This window comes from Rhinoderma darwinii, chromosome 11 (assembly GCF_050947455.1).
Source record: "Rhinoderma darwinii isolate aRhiDar2 chromosome 11, aRhiDar2.hap1, whole genome shotgun sequence".
In the NCBI taxonomy this organism is placed as follows: Eukaryota; Metazoa; Chordata; class Amphibia; order Anura; family Rhinodermatidae; genus Rhinoderma; species Rhinoderma darwinii.
The window spans coordinates 38672506-38692180 of NC_134697.1; the positions used below are offsets into that span (position 1 = coordinate 38672506).

The 19675-nt window shown below is 41.7% G+C and overlaps 1 protein-coding gene across 1 annotated transcript; it reads right to left on the minus strand.

The window, feature by feature from the left end:
- Window positions 1–2146: 2146 nt before the first annotated feature.
- On the minus strand, window positions 2147–18042 carry GSTK1 (glutathione S-transferase kappa 1). The gene is made up of 8 exons (XM_075842432.1): window positions 17904–18042; window positions 14380–14461; window positions 8770–8898; window positions 7845–7945; window positions 7442–7477; window positions 6389–6505; window positions 4437–4530; window positions 2147–2413 (listed from the first exon to the last, which is right to left on the minus strand). The coding sequence occupies exons 1-8, from the start codon at window positions 17970–17972 to the stop codon at window positions 2370–2372; spliced, it is 672 nt and encodes a 223-aa protein (XP_075698547.1). The 5' UTR covers window positions 17973–18042; the 3' UTR covers window positions 2147–2369.
- Between the last annotated feature and the right edge of the window lie 1633 nt (window positions 18043–19675).

Below are 19675 nucleotides of genomic sequence, written 5' to 3' on the forward strand. Positions count from 1 at the left end.
CCTTGCTAGATCAAATACTTATATTGCTGACACATTTGCCAATCAGTAATACATTAGTGTAACATGCCTGTTCTTCATACATCAAGAAAATGTATTTAAAGCCTTTTGATGGAGTAGTTCATTTATACTAGAGCTATTTGACCTTAATAAATGTCCAGAGCAATCCTAAATGTCAAATCCATAAACAGGATTACTTTTTAACTAAGACCTAGAGCACTGCACTGTATCAGTCTTACTTGTTAATTATTACAAAGCAATATAAATATCCAAAACTTATTTTTAATATTACAAGAGTTATACCTGCTCTATTGAATACCTGGATTAGTATATACAGTTAATAAATCATTATTTTCAGCATCACATATACTACTAGGCAGCTCATGACAAAGCCTCCTAGGAGTCATGGCACATATGCCCAGGCTTAGCTGCGCCCTACAGGCAGCCAAGTGGAGACATACATAGCCAGGTTTCCGATATCTAAATTTCAGGACATTGTAAGGGCTTGTACACACGCAACAGAATTGCTTTGTATTTTCCGTCCAGAATTGTGGTCGGAAAATACGCAGAAATCAGTAGCAGCAAAGTGGGTAAGATTTAACAAATCTCATCACTACGCTGCGTAAAATTTCTGAGCAGAAATTGACTTGCGGCACGTAATTTTTGCATCGCAGCATGTCAATTCCTGCTACAGAAAGTGGACTGAATTGCTGTGCTTTTCAGAGATATAACCATCTCCCATAATTTCAAAAAACTCTGCAACATCCTCACCATTTGTCTGCTGTAAAAACCGCAGGAAATTGCGCGGTTTTTCCACAGCGGAATGTCTGCTAGGTTTAACGGAAATGCTGCAGAATTTTTTTTTAGGCCAAGCCCTAAAAGACCATAAGTTAACACTTGGCCAAAGCTGAATTTTTCGTTTTGCCTGATGTTTTACATTAAAGACCTCAAGCCCTGGTATGATACTAACGGGCAACCAGTAATCGATGATCTAGACCAGTGGTCCCCAACCAGTTATCGATGATCTAGACCATGGGTCCCCAACCTCTTGTAGCTTATGAGACTCACAAACAGGTAGTCTTAAGCCATGCTGAATATTAATAGGGAAAAAGCCTATGATATATAACCAAGTGACATCACTCTTACCCCAGTGTTAACTACCCGGGATATGGTTTTGACCCTGCTACTAACTGCTACGTTCTAGTAATGCCATAACCTTCTGGTGCACAAGATTATTTTGAACGACCAACAGCTAGGGAGCCAAACGTAGCAGGCTAGGAGCCACTTGCTGGGAAAAACTTGTCTACGCAGAAATCTGTTTATATGACATTGTACAGCACTAGAATACCATACTAATAATACTGTAATGAAGGAAATCCATTAAAAAGGTAAAGGTCTTCTTTATGCTGCATTTCACACCTACCAGATTTTATGACTGATCTCACATGCCATGTTTTGTGTGTTTCAAGACAAATACAGCCCAGGATTTTATTTATAGTTACTTCATACCGCTATTGCTGCAGATAGAATGCTTGGAAAAGTATAATAAAAGGATCCTAGGCAGGCGTCGCAGAGTATATTCAGCCCAGTGCTCTGAAGAGTTCTTACATAAGCCCCAGTGAAGATGTCTGCTGGGCAGGATTAAAGTAGTGGGCTCATCATCCAGCTACCAAGACCCCCTCGGGTCCGATTTGTCAGGGGAAGCTGCGACCAGTCAGACATTTCAGATAAAGGCCATCCATGTAACACATATATTGCCTGAGTTAGCAAGAGCTGCTGCTTCTTAGCAGCGCTCTACTCTGGCTCATATAGGGGATCTCGAGCAGGGAACCCAATGCTACGTCATCTGTATGCCCTTATAGGACATAAAAGGAAAGCGGTTGACCTGATGACCTTTAACCGATCCATTAGAATAAACCTTATAAGGCCCTAGCTTTTGTAACGGTGAACACATAATATACAAGTTTTTTGGATTGCAGTTAAAGGAGCATTTTTCTAGATTTCCTTTCATGAATAAGGCAACTGAAATTGCAGAAAAACATAAATGTCCCAACATCCAGTTTCTCGGTCATTGTGAAATTGTGCAGCAGACTAATAAAGTGTGACCTTTATAGCTTTATTTATAAAGAGGCCAATAAACTTCAAAATATACAATCTGACATCTTTAATTAAGGCAAAAACGGTGAGAATTATAGATTCTAAACCTAATCTAAAAGTCCCCTAAAATCTATCCTTCTAACTTGAATATTTTATACATACATTTTTAGCAACACAGTACTTTAATATGTTACTCCTGGTATACGTTAGTGTAAAAACCAGTAATAGAATATATGGAACTCTTGCTACATTATTTCCTTTATCTGATGAGGAGGTCACAGCCGGGATTTTTGTGGCATGGGTCCCAGCCATTTTTCACCTGCAAGAAAGCACAGAGAAGACAAGAGTTGAGTTTTTCAGCATGAAATGGAATCTGTCACAATGGTAAAGCAATCATTTAAACATAGATAGTATTGCTTCCTAAGGACCTGTTTTTATGGCGTAATTTTTGTGGCAAAATTCTGCCTCCCATTAATTTCAATGGTAGTTGGACGCTTTTTTCCCCTGCTTGCCGATTTTTTTCAGCTAGTGGAAAAAAGAAGCGTCCTGCTCGATCTTCCGGCGGATGTGACACAAACCTCCTATTGAAGTTAATGGGAGGAGGAATAATTCTGTGGCGGAACCCGCCCCACAAAATCCACCGTGTGAACAGGGCCTAAAGATACACAGCAGTATTCTCGACTAAAGAATTTCACCTATTGTGTAATTTTCTTAGGTGGCATTAGGGTAATATATAAGGACTTGGTATAAAATTAATCTTATAGCTGCTTTGCCATAAGCGAAGCCAAAAAAAAAAAAAAAAGAGATTTCAGATATGTGCAGGGACAGGGTCTGTGACTTTAAGGGTATGTGCACACACACTAATTACGTCCGTAATTGACGGACGTATTTCGGCCGCAAGTACCGGACCGAACACAGTGCAGGGAGCCGGGCTCCTAGCATCATACTTATGTACGACTCTAGGAGTCCCTGCCTCGCTGCAGGACAACTGTCCCGTACTGTAATCATGTTTTCAGTACGGGACAGTAGTTCCACGGGGAGGCAGGGACTCCTAGAGTCGTACATAAGTATGATGCTAGGAGCCCGGCTTCCTGCACTGTGTTCGGTCCGGTACTTGCGGCCGAAATACGTCCGTCAATTACGGACGTAATTTGTGTGTGTGCACATACCCTAATAAGAAAGTGACATAAGTAAAAGGTCATCTCCACATTTCATCAATAATTAAGTTTAGATATAGATAAAGCCACATAAAAAGTTTAGTAACTTCGCAAAGACATATTTTGCACTGGTCCGGAGTTAAATCATGCATATGCTTCATTCACAATTCTGCTGGTCATCATTGCAAAGAGTCAAGTCAGACACCACAACCCCCAACAGATCAAATGTGCTCGTATTATGCAGGGGAACAGATAGTTTCTCCTACATCAGATTACTGTACGGTGGCTGATGTATAGATTACACTTTCAATCAACAGAGCAGGCTGTATGCAGACACAGCGAGTAAGCACTGGGAGATTTCAGCTCTGAAGCTTGCAGAATTCTGAAAACAGATCTGGCATATAATACCGGATGTTGGGGAAGACTAACGGAAATTGAGAATTACTGACAATGGTATAATACCGGATGTAACTCAGGAACAGTACAGTGTTAAATAACCCAATGTATTTATTAAGTTTCTCAGCTTTTTATGTAGATTATTCTATATGTAATTGGTAAAAATGGTGTTCGAAGATGGACGTACGCTTTAAAGGGCTTTTATGCAGTTAGAAAAAATTGATGGCCCATCCTCAGGAAAGGCCATCAATACTTGATCGGTGGGGGTCCGACTCTAAAACACGCGTCGATCAGCTGTTTAGAAGTGTCTGCGGTGCTCATGCAAGTGCCGCTTTCCCTTTGTTTCTTACCAGCTCCGTATTGTGAATCACTGACACACTTGAAGTGGCGGGTCACAGTATTACAGCCTTCTCCCATTTAAGCAAATGAGAGAAGGCTGTACCAATGTGAACCGCCGCTACAAGTGTGTTGGGGATTCCCAGTACGAGCAGTGACCGGAATGAAGGGGAAGCAGCACTCGCATGAGCACCGCGACCCCTTCTAAACAGCTGATCGGCAGGGGTGCAGCGAGTCGGACCCCCACTATTTAATATTCAAGGCCTAGCAGATTGCCCATCAATTTCTTCTAACTGGAAGACCCCAGTTAGGGGAAAACCCGTGAAAAGTGGATAAAGAATTCATTCTGCTCAGATATATATTATATATATAAATTTATAGTACACTTTTATTTCCACCCTTCATTCACTATATCAAATACAGTAAAATGAAACAAATATACTCTGTACTGACCTAGTTGATGTGCTAGAAGTTCAAACCGATCAGATCCAAAAAACATCTCTGGCTTTTCACTTATATGAGCCACTATGGAGGGCATTCCAAAAACCTGCACAATTAAAAGTTAATCAATGAGGATCCAATATAGTACAAGAATAGTAATAGTAACATACTGTACGTACTTCATAAAGGGGATAGGAGCAATGGACAGGGTGAGCTGTGCCTGCATTGGTTACATGCGGCCATAGCTAGTGGAGGGACACTGGATATATATTAAAGGCAGCAGAGCTTTTTAGAAGAAGATCATTTATTTCTATTAACATCTACAATTATCGGACATTTTGAAGTTTAAATTTTGACAACCCCTTTAATATATTATGAGCACAGGGTAGCCACAAGGAGCCTTATGCGTGTAGTGGGCATCTATAGCATGGCTCCGGAATCTCCAACTCCATGTTCTAGTGAGAATGTTGGCACGGATTTGGAACACAAAACATCTCTCCTTGTAGAAGTGATGAATCATAAATTGCTTCTGCTTGCTGAAATTTTTCAATGCCCGTCTCTGGCTGGAGAGACTGGCAAAGGAGGTCGTCGCTAAATTAAAGTGGCTGCTCAAATGAAAAAGGTTGTAAGTGGAAAGCAGTGGAGGACTATGGAGAAAACAAATGTTCTGTATTATAAAAGGCATTGTGCCTGGCACATTTGAACGGGCACTGACACGACAGCTCCTACACCGAGACTACTTTCTTTAATGCGATCTGGCTTATACCATTCTTTGGGTAATTCAATGTGGATGTTATTAACGTGCTGATTCATGTGTCGGGCCTACGCTACTGTATAGTCAACGCAGTGATGAATATTTAATGGTAGTAACACTGTGTCGGTACTTTGTGGCACTAACATGGAGACAGTCTGCGATGATCAATAACGTTTTGAACAGACCTATTAGCATCAGTAAATCTGGGCACTCAGAAGCACAATATCACTTTATACCACCAGGCTGATTTTTGAGGTAGGAGGCAAAGATAGGTAGAAGGGAACCCTTCTGAACAGCTTGATGTGGCACGTGTCTTTATGCTTAATTCTATGGCAACTAGCTGGAACTACGGCTTCCAAAAGGAGACAAAAGTTGCTTCAGCATTCCTGTTAATTATAAATTAAGATCAAGGCTCTTGTCCGATACATTCCCATTGGACATTAAACATTCGGTCCTGGGTACCAAACAATGTTTCACACTCTCTAGGCATAGATGTAATCAAACATAAGAGGGAGAGAGATGATTCTACAATTGTGATTGACTGCCAGTTACTAGAAATAATTGCCTCATGAAAGTAAATAAGTTAAAATGGCTGACAGGAAGTCGCTGTCAGACAATGGGATAGGCATGACAAGATTCGGATCAATGAAGCAGGTTTACTTTACTTCAAACTTTTTTTTTTTTGGTTCTCTTTTGCGTCTTGTTTGCATAAACGACATAATATAAAAAAGACTGCTGCATCATTGCCAGTAGATATTAAGACTCAAAACACAAAAAACAGATCTTTAGGAAAGAAAACAAAAATGTAAAACATTGTGCAAACAAAACAAAAAAAAGCATGCGATCCGGAGCATAATAAAGATTTAAGAGTAAACTTAATGTTTTTCTCCAGATCATCAAGTGTCATTTACAATAATTGGTGGTCCACAAAACATTTAAGAGGGCCTCAAAATTCTGCCAGGGTCGGGGTAAAAGGGTAGATACACACCTTGTCTGTGACTAGTGCTGTCTCCATATATTTTAATTTAGCTAAAAAACAGCTTTGGACATATTAGTAAGAAAATGGCTACACCATGTGAATTTCCAATCATGTGAGTGCTATATCCAGCCCCTGGGAAACCAGTTGGGCATTACTAAAGTAAACCAACAGAATTCAGAAAATTAAAAAATTATTGTTGTTTTTTTTGCATATGCTGACTATTCTGCTTACCCCATATGCCAAAGCTTTATCAGTTGTTTCCTTAAGCTTGTTTTTGACTTCTGGAGATGTGATTGTGGAGAATAACTTTTTAGCCAGATCTTCGGGCATCCCAGCTTTCTTAGCAGCCTGAGCAAAGATAGAAAATATTAAAATTCAATTATGAAAAAGCATCTATGTTATATATACACACTGGATAGTCAAGTTTCAGAAGGTGTCTAACATTTTTGAATTTTATAAAAATTCTACTCTGTTTATATCAGCCGCTGTATCTCAACAACAAGAAATGGGGCTTCCATGAACTTTTTGGTTGTCAAATCGGTCTAGTTATGCAGCGATACAGTGAAGTGACTATTTCACTGTATAATTAGACATGATTGCCTAGTAAAATAACCCCCAGGACTCTAGTGAAAAAAGTTACAAAATAATTCTGCTTTCCATTTCACCCCAATTGCTAAAACGTCTGTCGGGACTTACAGGTTCAGTGACAGTGGGTCCTGCATGTCTGACACAAAGGATACTCCTGTAATTGATCACATCTAAGTTATGTACTTAGATGTGATCGGTAACAGCTCAATCCTGCGTGTCCGAGAGGCAGGACCCACCGTCACTGAACCCTTCAGTCCCGCGAACCCGACTGATACAAGATTCAGTGCAAGATACAGCTGCTCTGTATACAGAATACAAAGCAGCTTTATCTCAAAAAGTAAAAATATTTTTTAATAAAATGTATTTAGGAAGTTGCACCAATCACACTGATGCACAATTATATAAAAAAAAATAAGTCAAAAGGTGTACATAGACTTTAAGTCTTCTGCAGCTTTGTACTGGAGAGCAGAAGGGACTTTGTGTGCCATCATATGTCGAAGATATTCTCCCCGAAAAGCAATGCTCCGAGGGGAGAATACCTCAGTAATATGGAATCTGATGGAAATGTATCATAAGAATCTGTATTAAAATCGGAGACATAAGGAGGTACAGTAAGGTGCCATAAAATTCTATGGGTACCCTATTACTGTTCCTACGAGCCGTTAGATATCTATATCCATGCAACCTTTTTCTTACCTGAAGTATGCTCTCTGGTTCTGTTATGTCTTTGTCCTGGAAGAAGGAAATTCAGTTAAAGACAGATAAAACCATGCATAAGAGACCAATATAGAACGCTGACATATATACAGGAAACTGAATTCACACAAACATGCATTAAAACGCTTTTCTTTCTATTCATTGACTTTAAATTGTAAAAAAACAAAACGTTTTCCAACTATATAGTTGATAACTGATGTAAAAAAAATAATTCTAACATCAGTTAAACTGATAGAAGTCAATGGGAAAATAAATGACTGCGTATCTGTTTTGTAAAAAAAAAAATGGAACAAAAAAGTAAATAAAAATTACATTAAAAAAAAAAGGTAGTGTGAACAGATTCCTATGGACAGAGTACTATAGAATATAATGTAACGCCAACCTCAGACCAGATTCGCAGCCACAACTCCCTGGAGACCTCCTCCAGGAACTCTGGATGTGACATCTGAACGGCCGTCACAAAGCGCATGGCTGAAAGACTCCCTGCAAAATGGACCCAAACAATTAAAAAAAGTGAACTGTGCAAGAAGGCAAATTAAAGATTTTCTTCTAAGTGTAACGTAGAAGTGCAAAATAACATCAATGTAGGTCCTTCTCAATTTTAGTTATGGTTTATTGTAATATTTTTAGAATATTGACTTACTCAGGTCTTTTATATGCAGAGTCAATACATCGTCAACTGGCCACAGTATATACCATATTGTTTGGGGCTGGCACTTTGAAATAAAGTGTACCACCAGTTATAGAGAACTTGTTTGAAGTTTTCATACTGTAAGTGGGAGTCTGGGCGCCGGGGCTCCTACCGCTTCATAGCTAGAATGGAGGAGTTTAAACTTTGCAGAGAATCGTGCGCATTCAGCTCCACTTGGAGATGTGAAGACAGGTCATAGATTTATATTACAGTGCCATCTTTGCCGCTACTGAATAGATGCGAATTTCATGGCCAGTACTGCAGTATCATTCACCAGTAAGAGCGCACAAGATGCTGCCACTCCCCAGTGATCATGTTTACAAAAAGGTGCAACAAGATGCCCGTCCTGTAGCATCCAGTTGTCATTGACTTCTATTACAAGAAGCAGGTGGTGTCTGGATTCTTTTTTTCAACAGTATTCAAAAGCGACCGGCTATGTCTCAAACAGGATCCAGACCGACTCAGGCAGCCAGGAATTGATTACATTTTATATTTTATTAAAAATATAAAAACATCCTAATAAGATGCAACAAAAAGAAAGAATGCAATCTAACTGGATGTAGCCTCCATCTTGAACAACAATGCCCCCCCCCCCCCCAGCAAAGGTAACACGAACCTTTCTTAATGACAACATGAAAGAAATCACTCGGCTGCCGTAAGGGAACCTGATAAAACTCGGACAGCCTTTCCAAGTCCTTTGTCATGTAACTGCCTTTCTTCGGAACCATGGCAGGTGCGGTGTTACCTGTTTAAGAAAAATAAACAATTTCTGGTATAATAATCATCACTGAGTCGCATTAACATAACAACATTTTAAAATTCATTTTAGTTAAAAAGTCAATGCCTCTGCCTGGTAATTTTTTCCCTTAATGGGTTATAAAGTGATAGCATATCCCTTGAATATACATCACTTAATGATCAGTGATGCTCCAACCTCTGGGAACCCCATCGTTCCAGAAAATAAGGGGCTGCAGAACTGATTTAGCGATGCATTTCTCTGCACAGTGCCGCTGCTGGTCACCCAGCTGTGCAGCCTGAATGGGGTCGTGCTGCAGTCACATACAAAGCAGGGGCCCAGTACGCCAGTAGGATAGGCCATCAATATCATATCGGTGGGGGCCCGACTCCCAGCACCCCCACCAATTTAAGGGGTCGTCTTCCGTTCATCGATTAGTACTAGTACTGCAGCGGACTACGGCTCAGACCCATTCAAGTGAATGGGACTGAGCTGCAGTACCAGATATGGCCACTACCAAATATATGGTGCTCCTTCAGCCAACTGATCAGTGGGGGTGCCTAGAGTCATAAACCCACCCATGTGATATAATAAAATCCTGGAAAACCACTTTTAACAAAACTGGTATATAATGGGTATTTTGATGTGATTGAACGAACGTGGTGAGCTGACAGGTTTAGTGTCAGCGTGTGATACGCAGGATCCACCTGTAATCGATCAAATCCAAGTTTATAACTCAGACGTGATCGAATACAGGTGGATCCCGAGTGTCAGACACACAGGAACCGCCGTCACTGAACCTGTCAGGTCCACGGGACTGAAGGATTAAGTGTAAAACGAACTATACAGCTGCTCTGTATGGAAAATACAGAACAGCTGTATCTCCAAAAAAAAGAATTATTTTTTTTAAAATAAAGGCTAATTACAAAGTTACACTAAACAGACTGACTAATCTATTTATATAAAAAAAAAAGTGCCCTCATAAGGTGTCCATAGCCTTTAATGTTGATAAATGTAAGGTTATGCCCTTGGATCGAGGAAACACATTTTACAATTATACATTAAATGGTAAAACGCTGGGTAAAACTGCCACTGAAAAAGACTTTGGGATATCTGTGGACAGTACATTTCCCTTTAGCAACCAGTGCCAGGTAGCTGCTGCCAAGGCAAATAAAATCATGGGATACATCAAAAGAGGCATAGATGGTCATGACAAGAACATAGTTTAGCCTCCATACAAATCAATGGAATAGTGTGTACATTTTTGGGCAACTGTGTATAAGGACATGACTGAACTAGAATGGGTGCAAAAAAGGGCAACCAAGGTAATTAAGGCTATGGGTGGCTTGCAGTACCAAGAAAGGTTATCAAACTTGGAATTATTCAGTTTAGAAAAAAGACCGCTTAGGGTCAATCTAATTGGAATGTACTCATATAATTGGACAGTACAGGGATCTTTATAAAGATCTTTTTACACCTAGGCCTGTACGTCTAGAGGAAAAAAGGTTTCACCATCATCACAAATGGAGATTCTTTACTGTGAGAGCAGTGACACTATGGAACTCTGCCACAGGATGTTGTGGTAGTTGATTGTTTGAACAAGTTCAAGAAGGGCCTTTCTTGAAAAATATAATATTACAAGTTATGAGTACTAGATTCTGGAGATGGGACGTTGATCCACAGATATATTCGGATTGCCATATTTGGAGTCGGAGAGAAATTTTTACCCTAATGAGACATTTGGCATCAGCCTCGTGCGGGTTTTGCCTTCCTCTAGAGTAACACGATAGAATTATAGGTTGGACTTGATGGACCGGTGTCTTTTTTTCACCATATCAACTGTGTAAGTATGTAACGTATGGACGGGAAGGGTCTGCCTGAACGGGAGCCGCTCTAACGCACTGGTTTTCCATTTTGACTCCGAGGGTGGTCTCCAACTCAAGACCCGCTTCTATGATGTCCATATGCCGTTTAGATCTAGGATCTAATCCAGGACAGGGTCCGATCCCACCCTCGCTATAATATATACGGCTCATAAACGGAACTTTAATATGGCCATGTGCATGAGACCCCAGATTAGGTTTCACATGTAGAAGTGTTCTGGTGCTTTTGTTTTTTGTTAAAATGCTTTAAAGGGATTTTCCAGCCAATAAAAGTTGATGGCTTATCCTCAGGATAGCCAAATAGCGCTACTTCATCAAGAGAAAAGAGGTCATCAAACTAGTTAGTCGTAGTTTCAGCTTTTAATAGGGCGACGCGTTTCGACACCAAACCGGCATCTTCATCAGACCATTTGATGAACTAGCGCTATTTGGCTTCCAAATTTTTCTGAATTTAACCTCTTCAGGACGCAGCCCTTTTTCAAATTTTCACTTTTGTTTCTTTCTCCCCACCTTTCAAAAGCTATAATTTTCATATTTTTCCGTCTATATAGCCATATGAGGGCTTGTTTTTTGTGAGACAAGTTGTAGTTTTTCATGGCACCATTTATTGTACCGCATAATGTACTGGGAAGCCGCCCAAAAATTATTTGGGGGTGAAATGGGCAAAAAACTGCGATTACGCCATATTTTGGGGGGTTTTGTTTTTACGGCGTCCATCAGGAGGTAAAAACTACGTATTCACCTTATTCTACAGGTTGATACGATTACGGCGATACCAAATGTATATGCTTTGTTTTATGTTTTACCACTTTTAAAAAAATAAAACCATTTGCTAAATAAAAAAAAAACTCTTGTCGCCGTATTCTGAGAGCCATAACTTTTTTATTTTTCCATCAATTTAGCGATGTGAGGGCTTAAGTTTTGCGGGGCGAGCTGTAGTTTTCACCGATACCATTTTGGGGTATATGCGACTTTTTGATCATTTTCTATTTCATTTTTTTTGAGCGCTAAGGTGACCAAAAAACAGCAATTTGCGTTATATATATATATATATATATATATATATATACACACACTTTTTTTTATTAATTACAGCATTCACCAAGCGGGTTAAAAAACACTATATTCTGATAGTTCAGACTTTTACGGACGCAGTGATACCAGTTATGTTAACTTTTATTTATTTTTTTAACATTGATTTAGGAGAAAAATGTGAAAAGGTTTTTTTTTTTACTTTTAATACTTTATTATTTTTGGAACATACCAAAAATCTTTATTTAACTGTTTTTTACTTTTTTTATTAGTCCCCCTAGGAGACTTGAACCAGTGATCGTTGGATCGCTTGCATGATATACTGCAATACTAATGTATTGCAGTATATCGTGATTCTGACAATCTCCTTTGAAGTAGAATGAAGAAAGTTGATCCAGCGCTGCAGGTATGTGGTTTAAAAAGGAACGTATTCCCAATTTTATTGTATCAAAAAAGCTTTAAAATTCAATATCAGGTGCATTTGGGCATCAAGGCAGTAATAGGTGGGTATTTAGTGCCTACGCGTTTCAAGCACGGCAAGTGCTCTTAGTCATGGCATCCATTCACTCACTAGGACCCAAGAATATGGGCTTATATGTTCTGCAGCGCTGGATCAACTTTCTTCATTCTACTATTGTTTGCCGTGGACCGTTGCCGAGATCCGAGCGAGGCAGAGGTGTCGGGCGTTGGACTGGAGGTTTCCTCCCCCTATTCTAATCTCTTTTGAAGCCCTGCCGGATGCAGAGCGTCAAAGGAGTACAAAGATGGTGGACCTGGGGGCTTTTGTTCGGCCCCCAGGCTGCCATAGCAACTGTTGTAACCGGCCAATCGTGCCGCGGGGGGGGGGGGGGTTGTGGGGGTGTTGCGCTTTTGAGGGGGCGCCCCCGTTTTGAACACCTTAAATGCCGCGGTCGCGATTGATTGCGGCATTTAAGGTGTTAAACGGGCGAAGTCAAAGTGAACTTTGATTCCGCTCCTTGCAGGGAGGTGTCGGCTGCGTGTAACAGCCGTCACCTGCTGTGTATGGAGCGAGCTCAGCCCGTGAGCTCGCTCCATACTTCCCCTTAACCCTGATCACGTACATTTACGTGATTTTGCGTGAAGGCGTTAATGCAAAATGACGCGGTGGAGCCTTGTAGTTCCACCGGGTAGGACGCAGCTGCAACTACATCATTCCTTGTGTGTAATCAGAGTTGTGCCTGGATATCGCACAACCATCCCAGGTGAGGGTTACTCCTAACACCTGTATCGTTTTCTTCTATTGTTATTGGGATTTCTGCACCATGAGGCGCTTTCTTCTTTGATTTTTACAGATTAACAAGAATCCTCAGGATAAGCCATCAATAGCTGATGGGTTGGGTCCGACTCCCGGGACCCCCACCGATCAGCTGTTTTGAAGGGGCTGCAGCGCTTGTACGAGCACGGCTTCCCCTTCATTTCTCCTTGCTCACTGTGAATCTTCGACACGCATTTAGCAGGGATTCTCAGTATTGCTGCCTTCTCCCATTCACTTTTTTCCAATCCATTCAGAAGGCAATACCCCGACCCTTCAGCTATTGATGGGCTATCCTGAGGATAGGCCATCAATTTTTATTGGCTGGAAAACCACTTTAAAGGAGTTTTCCAGGATTATAACATGCATAGCCTATCGGTAGGATTTTCGGGACGCCCACCAATGAGCACAGTGAAGAGGTTCTGTGCCTGTCCTGCAGCTCGTTCCATTCCCTCAAGTGGTATGAGTTGCAGTACCAGGCATATCCGCAGCTATGCTTATGTGAACAATGATAGGCACGGGTCCTGGAAGTCAGACCCCCACTGATCAAACATTGATGGCCTATCCTAGGACCAGATAGAAAACATCTACAAACCCTTAAATGGATACAACTCTAATAAAATTAGGCTCCAAAGGTGGAATTTTACTTTAACGTAATCATGTATGTCAGACTGTTATATCAGAAAGGTTCAAGGATTTATGCAGGCTGGCACGGATAACGGACACAGGATTATTGTTCCAGATAATATAAGCTAGTATGTATTGTCATAAAACTGATGAGGTGCAATTATAAAACATAATTAATACCCCCTATGGGTATGGTCTCACGTGGCAGATTTTTAGTTGTGGAAATTTCTGCAATAAATCTGTTCAATACATTTGAATTGGGTTGTTTCTGCAGCACCTGCAGAGAGGTTTCCAAACCCCATTCACACTATATGTTTGGGGCAGTTGTAGAAATTGCCACAAGAACTCATGTGAGCATACCTTATGTCACTTTCACTGGGGCGTAATACTGATGCTCCAGCTCTTTATCAGAACAGGGGTTAGAGCACCATAGGCTTCTATGGTGTTCTCCCATTCTGATAAACAGCGTGAGGTTGCGTCCGTAATACAGGTGTAAAACGTATCTGTATTTCGTCCAGGTGAAAGCGGCCTAAGGGCTCATTCACACGAGCCAGAGAACCATTACTGCACTGTGGTAAGAGCACATCAGTAGCATGATAACACGAGTCCAAAACCACAATCAGGGTAAAACCACATCATGAGAATGAACCCTTCACATTGTACAGTGTTACATACCAGATGCGTGCATTATTCCCCCAAGGAACCCAGGGCGTAAATGAATATCTATGTTCCATATGTTCTTATATCGGCATAAAATCTGTTGAAAAAACAAAAGTGACATTATTCCAGCAAATCCTGAAGCTGCCGGTGGCACCGGATCTCATGTGTGAAAATCATAGCTCAGACATTAGGAGGGTCAGTTATGCCCTGTTCACACAGAGTTTTTTTGACGACTGACTCGGAAACTGCGCCGCAAAACTCCTCAAAAACCGCCCGAAAATTCCTCCCATTGATTTCAATGGGAGTTGGACGAGGTTTTTTACCGCGAGTAAAAAAAACGCGTCGCAGTAAAAAGCAGCATGACCCATCTTGAGGCGGTTTCCGCCTCCAAAACCCCATTTCAATGAGTCAGAAAGAGGAAAAAAACGCCTCGACGAGTGTTTTGACGAGTTTTTGTCAAACCACTGTGCAAAAACCATCTGGAGCAGTTTTTGCAGGAGGAATTTTCCTCCTGCAAAAAAACTCTGTGTGAACATAGCCTTAAAGAGGCTCTGTCACCAGATTATAAGTGCCCTATCTCCTACATAACGTGATCGGCGCTGTAATGTAGATCACAGCAGTGGTTTTTATTTTGAAAAACGATAATTTTTGAGCAAGTTATGAGCTAGTTTAGATTTATGCTAATTAGTTTCTCAATGGACAACTGGGCGTGTTTTTACTTTTTACCAACTGGGTGTTGTACAGAAGTGTATGACGCTGAGCAATCAGTGAGCAATCAGTGAGCAATCAGTGTCCTACACTTCTCATTGTTCCAGCCCAGCTTCTTTCACTGCATAATCACACTGTGCTGTTACGAGGCCGTACATCAGGCAACGTGTGACCAGATTTACCGAGACCTTATAAATAAGGATGGATATAAATAAGGGTGGATATACCATTGGTGAAGCCTGTGCACCAGCACAGGGGCCAAGTAGCTACGGGGGCCCACTGTCTCCTTAAGGGTATGTGCGCACACAAAATAAAAAACGTCTCAAAATACGGAGCGGTTTTCAAGGGAAAATAGCTCCTGATTTTCATAAGTTTTTAACGGACGTTTTTGGAGCGTTTTTTTCTATAGAGTCTATGAAAAACGGCTCCAAAAACATGCACTTTTTCACGGCCGTTTTTTATGCGTAAAAAACGCCTCGTTGGAACAGAACGCAGTTTTTCCCATTGAAATCAATGGGCAGATGTTTATAGGCGTTCTGCTTCCAATTTTTCAGCCGTTTTTCAGGGCGTTTATGGCCCGAAAAGCGGCCGAAAACACTCCGTGTGAACATACCCTAAAGCAGCCGCCTTCTTTCTATGAGATTTCATGTAAATGCTTAAAGCAAAAATCGGCACATGCACAGTACAGTACCCGGCTGTAGTGTGACGTAATCGGCGCATGCGCAGTAGAGTCAATTCGACCGGTGAAACTCCAGTGTTGTACTGCGCATGTGCCGATTCAGGAGCCGAGGCGCAAGCGCGCTCAGGAGAATGCGGGGCCAGACGTGATCGTGGCTTCTACACTGCCTGGCCCTGTCAATCAAAGAAGGAAGGGATGGACTGGGGATAGAAGGTAGAGGAGTTTGGAGCAACGGTGAAGTCCTCCTTGCTCCAAAAAGCTAATTTGCATATAAGGAATAAAGTGATTATCGCTGAAACTGAGCCACGCATCTGAAAAACTAAAACAGCGTTATATTCAGGTGAGGATATACTATCTTAGGCCCCATGCACACGACCGTAAAAAAGATCAGTTTTTGCGGACCGCAGTTGCGGTCCGCAAAAATGGACCCATTCACTTTCATTGAATGCAGACACGTTTCCGTAGCGCTACGGATGGGTCTCCGTGCCGTAGAAATGTTCCGAAAATTATGGAACATGTCCGTTCTTTTGCGTATGGGATTTTGCATTTTATGATGCTAGGAGTCTGACTCCCCATGGAACTGACAGTATGGAACAGCAGTTCCATGTGGTGTCAGGGACTACTAGCATCATAAAATGTCTATAACGCCAGGAGTACCGTTCACCTGTTCCGTGGTCATGCCAGGAAATGCGGCTGACACACGGACCGTTTTTCACAGTCCGAACTTAGTCGTGTGCAAAAGGTATTAGGCCATACCGCCGGCATTGCCCAATAGGCAGTTGCTGAAGGCAGACCTGGGGGACTTTGTTAGGCCCCCGGCTGCCATGGAAACCCATCGACGTCCCTCGATCTTGTCTCGGGGGTGCCAATGGGGTGACAGAGGGAGCTCCCTCTGTCAAACACTTAAGATTCTGCGGTGACAGCGGCATCTAATGGGTTAAACTGCTGGAATTGGAGAGCGCTTTGAATCCGGCAGGAGTCTGGCTATAACAGCCGTGCTCCTGCCGCTGACCTCATGGGTACAGTGGCAGTACCGAGATCAGAGTGACGGATTTATCCATCCTTTAAGGGGTTAAACTAATGAATTTTATCATTAACAGTTAATGATAGATTCGAAAACAGTAGAACTTGAATCCAGCGCTGATACTTTTAATAGGAAACAATGTTCCAATTTTATCGCAAAATAAGTTAAAATCTCAAGATGTAAAGAGAGGTGATTGGTAGTTCGCCTAAGGGTATGTTCACACGCAGTGTTCAGAAGTAATTTGGGCGTTTTACGCCCCTAATACGCTTACAAACATCTACCCATTGCTTTCAATGGGAATTACGGTGTTCTGTTCCCACGAGGCTTAATTTTATGCGTCGCTGTCAAAATAAGGCGCATAAAAAGACGCCAGTGAAAAAGAAGTGCATGTCACTTCTTGGGACTTTTTTTTTCATTGAAAAACAGCTCCAATAACGCAAGTAGTTACAAAAACGTCTGAAAATCAGGAGTTGTTTTTAGTCACTGCGTGTGAACATACTCTAAGCGTTTCAGACACAGTTCCTGTCCTTAATCATGGCATATTATGCTATCTGCCGTGAGTCGTCACGAAGATGCGGACGCAGTCTGAACAGAGACATAACACTGGTGAGCTGGAAGATTCCTCCTATCTTTTTACTGATGGATTGTTAGAGAGACAAAAGGGGATGAATTATGGAGAGATTTTGGCGATCAGGGGCCCATATACTGTTCTTGCACCGGGGCCCTCAGCTGTGTGTCCGCCCCTGCAACAATGCACAGGAATAACAGCCACACTCAGCTACGATAAAGAACTTTATTGCCATTATCTTCAACCGTACAACTGTAATAAACATCAGGCTTGTAGGTGGAAGTTTGCAGCTTTATTTATAAACAGAGTTTATCACGGCTGTGTGAATGCAGCTTTAGCCACATATTAAGGAATTGCACTACAAGCTATTCCCTACATATCATTAGAAAAAGGGTAAAAGTAATGAGCGACAGGAAGGGAAGCTCTATGCAGAACGCACGGGGGGCAGTGTAGCGCGCACGGGGGCAGTGTAGCGCGCACGGGGGCAGTGTAGCGCGCACGGGGGCAGTGTAGCACGCACCATGTGATGCAGAAACAATGCACCGAATAAAAGATCTTACCTCAAACCCCAGCCAGGAATAGGGGGAGACCACATCATAAAACAGCTCAACAACCTTTCGTGTAGACATGTCTGCTGCATTACACTCGAAGGAGCATTGTGGGAAGAGAGCAAAGTTTACTCCCGCCTCTTGTAATCGTCTGACCTTGTCTAGATCTTCTGTATAGTAAAGATTATTACTGCCATCTGCTGTTAGAGTTAATTATTGCACCCAGCTCTATATAATCAGCTGCAAACAGCACTTCACACAGGTTTATACAGTGTGGCGCTAAAAGCGGGAGTTTAACCGCGCCTCTTTTTGGATCCAATCCCAATTCTGGAACACACAATAGCTGTACTAAAATTGCAATGTGTGAACCTGGATCCATTTTTAACAGATTGAAATGGAATTGGCTGGGGTCTAGATGTAGACTTTTGTTTTGTAGAGAGCAATTAATAGCTGTCCATAGGAATGCTTTAGGCTATGTTCACACGGAGTATTTTGCAGGAGGAATATCTGCCTCAAAATTCAGTTTGGAAGTTTGAGGCAGATTTTCCTCTCCCTGCACGCCGATTTTCGCGGCGATTTTTGCGCCGTTTTTTGCCCGCGGCCATTGAGCGCCACGGGCATAAAACACAGTGAAATACGCTTTCTCTGCCTCCCATTGAAGACAATGGGAGGTCAGAGGCGTAAACGCCCGAAGATAGGGCATGTCGCTTCTTTGGGAAAAAGACGCCGACGCCTCCCATTGAAATCAATGGTAGGCATTTTAGGGTCGTTTTTGCCGAGTTTTGCGTCGCGGTTTCCGCGTCGAAAAACGCGGCAAAATACTCAGTGTGAACGCCCTATTTACGGATGTAATTCAGCCGTTTTTTGCCTGGAATTACGGCCGAAAAAACGGCTCCAAACCGCTGGCAAACATCTGCCCATTGAATTCAATGGGTTTTACGGTGTTCTGTGCAGACGGGCTGTTTTTTTTACGCGCCGCTGTCAAAAGACGGCACGTAAAAAGACGGCCGCCTCAAAGAAGTGCATGTCACTTCTTGGAACGTAATTGGAGCCGTTTTTCATTGACTCCATTGAAAAACAGCTCCAATTTCGTCCGTAATGGACGCCGCAAAAAACGCCTGCACTTGCAAAAACTTCTGAAATTCAGGAGCTGTTTTCGCTTGAGACATATTTTACGTTTGCGTGTGAACATACCCTTAGGCTAGAGCCAATTATCTCACTACAAAAAAGATCGCTGTGATAAGTCGCTGTCCACAGGAATGCATTGAGCAGCTTGAAGATCTCTTTAAAATCGCTCCAGACAAGTGTGTAGCTCTGAAATCCCAGCACGTAGCGACTAAAAGAAACAAAAAACGCTAGAAAGTCACTTGACTGGGGAGATTTTCAAGCTACTCAATGCATTTTATCCAAATCGAAAAAAAAGCAGCATGAATCAATGTAGCCCACTAATTATACATAGTGAATTTTTTTTATATATTAAACCAAGTAGCACGGGCTGTTCCAAGGGTGTTCACCCAAAAGCATCGCAATGGAATATATATAATCTAGAGAAGAAAGATGCTGTAAAGACACATGATGTATGAAAAATAGAAAAATACTTTATTAGCATACATAATATAGGACAATGAACATTATGTATAAAAGCAAAAGAATCCATAGACCAACAGTTAAAAAAGGACACAGGACTGGGTATCTATCAAATACTCATGAAAAATTGCAGATATGTATCTGTGACTTAACTTCCAGAAAAAGACACATATAATGAGAGACCAAATATGAAAATA

What these genes read in the sequence shown, in the direction of transcription:
- GSTK1 (XM_075842432.1), bottom strand. Translation starts at nt 17,972, where the DNA reads ATGTCTACACGAAAGGTTGTTGAGCTGTTTTATGATGTGGTCTCCCCC. An exon ending in GGGAATAATGCACGCATCTG is followed by an intron (nt 8,899 to 14,379) that starts GTATGTAACACT and finishes TTTCTTAAACAG; the next exon opens with GTAACACCGCACCTGCCATG. An exon ending in ACTTCTAGCACATCAACTAG is followed by an intron (nt 2,414 to 4,436) that starts GTCAGTACAGAG and finishes GCTTTCTTGCAG; the next exon opens with GTGAAAAATGGCTGGGACCC.